The sequence below is a fragment of the Gekko japonicus genome, unplaced genomic scaffold (assembly GCF_001447785.1).
Source record: "Gekko japonicus isolate JY-2015 unplaced genomic scaffold, Gekko_japonicus_V1.1 scaffold1593, whole genome shotgun sequence".
NCBI lineage: Eukaryota > Metazoa > Chordata > Lepidosauria > Squamata > Gekkonidae > Gekko > Gekko japonicus.
In genome coordinates this window covers 123,490-128,046 of record NW_015176498.1, presented here as the reverse complement: position 1 = coordinate 128,046, position 4,557 = coordinate 123,490, and the positions used below count along the sequence as shown (strand labels likewise).

The 4,557-nt window shown below is 46.3% G+C and overlaps 1 protein-coding gene across 1 annotated transcript; it reads left to right on the top strand.

Annotated features, from left to right (window-relative positions):
* Positions 1–2,522: 2,522 nt before the first annotated feature.
* On the top strand, positions 2,523–3,503 carry LOC107123948 (2-oxoglutarate receptor 1-like). The gene has a single exon (XM_015427300.1). The coding sequence runs from the start codon at positions 2,523–2,525 to the stop codon at positions 3,501–3,503; it is 981 nt and encodes a 326-aa protein (XP_015282786.1).
* The last annotated feature ends 1,054 nt before the right edge of the window (positions 3,504–4,557 follow it).

Below are 4,557 nucleotides of genomic sequence, written 5' to 3'. Positions count from 1 at the left end.
GTAATTGATCTGTCAGCAGATCAATTGTGAATTTTTAATCTTAGAAATTGATTAAAGCAGAGATTAAAAATGGCAAATAAACCACAAAGCTTATTCTATTTCATTTTAGAAAATCTGTAGACCTCTAAGAGGATATTATAGTCCAGTCTAAATGTGAAATCTGTATCGGGTACTGACAGTTTGAGGAGTGAAATAAATGTTTATTTCAGAATTAATATTGATTTCAGAATCACGCCCTGGTATCGGCACTGCAATTCTAAACCTATTTATGTAGAAAGAAGCTCAGCTGAGCTCAGGGGGCCTTGATCCCAAATAAATGTGCCGAGGATTGCAGCCGGCATAGTTTATTAGAACTGGACAAATTCAGTCATAATAGCTCAAAGGGGCTAAGAGCCTTTTGCTTGCTCATTCATCCCTGCAAAAATCTTGCAGGAGTTTATTCCTGTTTCCCAGATGGAGAACTAAATCTGAGAGCCAAGGACTTCCGGGGGGGGGGTTACATGAAGTTGTGTAAAGTTTTATTGCCCCTGCACTTGCACCTTTAATAGCAACCTGGTGTGCACGCTGTTAGCAGGCAAAAGCTTTTTCTGACCATTTTGCATGCCAAGAAAAGGAAAAGTAACAAAAGGTGATAAACCTTAAATCCACGAGTAATCTGGGTTCTGAAATGAATTCTTCCAGGCTCAATCCCACTAGGGTGCATATAATGGCAGGAGCCAACCATGTCTGAGAGTCAGTGTAGTGAAGTATAGTGTTGCAATTCCAGTATTTAAGTAGGAGCTAGGAGCCCTGGGTTCAAATCCCCCTTTTGGCCATAATGCTTACTGGATGACCTCAGGCCAGCCACTCCCTCTCAGCGTCACTGACCTCACAGGGTCATTGTGAGAATAAAGTGGGGAAGGGAGAACCGGGTATGCCATCCTGAGCTCCTTGGAGGGAGGGCAGGGGGAAATTAGACAGTCCTTGCATAACAGAGGGGATTTCAATGGGACAGTGAGATGATACGGGCAACTGCCGCCCCTTCCTCCAGGAGCCAGGTGCCCAAGCCCCAAATGGGCAGGTGCAAGTGGTGGCAGATGCCTTCCCTCCCACCTCCTTTAAAGGGGTGGGGCTATAGGCAGCCCCCCCCAGCACATGGCCCAGGGCAGCTGCCCTTGTTGCCCATTGGCTAAGGCCACCCCTGCTTTTCCTCATCTATTTGTTGTTGGGGGAAAACCGACCCCTTATTCAATCACATATACCCGACAGCTCAAAAACTGCATTCTTCCATCACAATTTTTTCCCTACTGCACAAAATGTGTCCGTCTGCACCTTAGAGCAATGTCTGTGGTTTGTCCAAATTTAAGATTCTTTCTGGCAAAGGTCCTTCTCCTCTGACATTATTAAAGATACATATGTTTTCTGTTGCATATGACTACACCAACAGTATATCTTCCCCTAGGCGTTCGCCTAGAGTGGGCCAGCCCTTAGGGGCGCCAAACTGCACCCGCCCCCCCGCCAAAAGCCCCCCTACCCAGTGTGGCCCATTCCTGTGACCTGCCAGCCTGTGGGAGGCCCTGCCGGAAGGAGCCGGGAAAGGCGCTGGGCGAGGCAGCAGCTGGGCAAAGTGGGTCAGTCAGTGCGGAAATCCTCTGGCCGGTGGCAGCAGCAGTACCCGAGGGAGGGCGGCAGCCCTAACCAGCATGGGGGGGCAATGCACGGGGGGAGAGGGTGGCGCACGGGGGGCGCCAGAAGGGATCCTTGCCTAGGGTGCAAAATAAGCTGGGGCTGGCCCTGTTCTCCCCAAATCTCTCCTCTTCTCAATAGCACACTGTGGGAAAGAGACCAGAATTAAAATTCAGTGAGGAATAAGCTTCATAAACATCACCAAAGAAGTATTATCCAACAACTCTAATACCAAAACAGAAAAGCTGTCTCTAAATGATGAAACGGCATGGAGTTGGGAATGGCCTGATCAGACCATCCCAACGGCATGAGGGCGTGCTGGAGCAATCAGACATGGGAAAGTCCGCCTATGGCCCGTCACAACCCATTTACTACTGGATTTCCCCCGGTGTCTTTTAACTCTGCTTCTGTGGCGGAGCAGAGTGGGTTGCTGACAGCTGTAGGGTGCTTCCCAGATGTTGTTGTCTAATTGCGCCCTTTAAATCCGCCCAGCATTCGCACCTATGTCGGGTCTAATTGTGCATATGATCGCGGCCTATAACCGCTCTGAGACTCCGAGTGAAGGGCAGGAGATAAATCCAATCTCCTCCTCCTGCTCTTAAAGAATACATTACATCTGCATTGCCTTCCCATAACAGAGGTCTACATTTTCTCACTGTTTCTCTACATCACACAGCAAAAGTTCTACAGCGCGCTTCTGTCTCTTCCCAGCCCCAGTTCTGCTAGGCTTGCATATGCTGGAACCTGACAGTCACCTGTACTTCATTTCTTCAGTCATAACAAGAGGCTTTGATTGCAACTGCATCTTAAAAATTACCTCTTTTTGTTTTCTTCCTGAAGAATTAAATGAGGCAGCCATGGATATGAGGTCTGAAGGCCTGGTCAACTTCTCCTCTTTGCGAAACCAGATGACTGCTTTCAGGAACTGCTCGGATGAGAGCCTCTCATTTGAGAAGTTCTATATCCCCATAATTTATTGCATTCTCTTTCTGGTATGCTTCCCGGGGAACATCATTGTCATTTCCATCTATATCTTCAAAATGAGGCCCTGGAAAAGCAGCACGATCATTATGTTGAACTTGGCCATCACAGACTTGCTGTACGTGTCCTGCCTTCCGTTCTTGATACATTACTCGATCAACGGAGAGCACTGGGTCTTTGGGGGCTTCATGTGCACGTTCATCCGCTTCACCTTCTACTTCAACACCTATAGCAGCATCCTCTTCCTGACGTGCTTCAGCCTCTTCCGTTTTTTTGTCATCGTCTACCCGATGAACTGCTTCTCCATTCAGAAACGGAGATGGGCCGTCATAGCCTGTGCTTCAGTCTGGATCGTTTCTCTGTTCATGGTTAGCCCGATGATCCGCTTCATCGTTGTAAAAGAAAGAGAGAACAGATCCCTTTGCTTGGACCTGACTAATTCGGAAGACCTGGACTCTGTACGGTTGTTCAACTGGCTCCTGACAACATTCGCTTTCTTTTTGCCTTTAGTGCTTGTGACTCTTTGTTATGCGGTGATTATCTACAAGCTGGCCAGAGGGCCCCACACTCAAACTTCAGTCAAGCAAAAGGCTCGCAGGCTGGCTATCGTCCTCCTGGCCGTCTTCTATTTGTGCTTCTTGCCATTCCACATCTTCAGAGGCCTTCGCATTGAGCTAAAGATCCATCCAGTCAGCTGCAAGATCGAGAAGCAGATCCGGGATGTTTTCACTGTGACTAAATCCTTGGCTTCGTTAAATACTTTTGGTAACTTAATATTTTATGTGGTGCTGGTAGATAAGTTTCAACACGCCATTCTTTCTATCTGTAAACTGAACACGAAGAAGACTAAGAAATAGAGATGGATTTAAATGATGTTATTTATCAAAAAGACCTGAAATAATAGGTTACAGTTGAAGTTTGTCTCAACAAGTGACGTTTCAGCAGAGGAACAAGGTCTGTTCGTATGCAAGGTGTTTGAGGTAATCCTGGAAATAAAAAAGTCTCCATATTTTCTTTGGTTTCCCCCAGGTGTCATGTGTGATTGTGGCTTTGGATTCCAGACATTCTTCTGATCATACATTTCTGTTGCAATTTGTGTCAGACACAGTTGCTGATTCCTTACTCATTAATAGTAGAAAAGCTTGCAAAATAAAAGAGCTTTATAACATTATGCATGGTATGGAGAATGTGTACTGAGAAAACTTTTCTCCCTCCCTTATAATACTAGAAGCTGAGGTCACACAATGAAATTGATTGGCAATAGATAACAGGGCAGATCAAAGACAGCATTTCTTCACATACAGTATAATTAACGCTGAATTTGCTGCCAGTTTGTAGCGATGGCCATTAGCCTAGCCAGATTTAAAAGAGAATTACACAAAGTCATAGAGGAGAGATTCATCCACAGACGACCCGTTAGCCACAATGGCTAACTGAAACCTCCATGTTCAGAGGCAGTATGCCACAATTTGAGTTGCTGAGACGGTAACGGGAGGGGGCTTGTAGATTTCTTGCTTTCTTGTGGGCCTCCTATCTCATCTGGTTAGCATCTGTCAGAAACTGGGCGCTGGTATGTATGTACCCCCTTGAGTCTCAAGGGCCAGGTTCAAAGTCTAGGGTAATGTCCATAAACTCAAAATGTAAATTCAATTCGTTTAAATACAACAGAAAGCAACTGTGAAAAACATTCCCAAAGATATCAATACTAGTTCACTCTTGTCTCAGAGCAGCGTTCTACTCCCAATCCACTTTGCAGAAGGCAGGGGCTGCTCTGTGTGTTCTTCCGGAAACTAAGCCTGGAGCAGAGTCCGGGACCTCAAAAAGGTCTTCTTGCAACAGCAGCAACTCTTCCTATGAAGATGCTGGATGAGTCTTCAAGCTTGTCCATTGCCCGAGGAGCAGTTCCCTTTC

Bases quoted from the DNA above. Each gene is read 5' to 3' on its own strand.
- LOC107123948 (XM_015427300.1), top strand. From the start codon at position 2,523: ATGGATATGAGGTCTGAAGGCCTGGTCAACTTCTCCTCTTTGCGAAAC.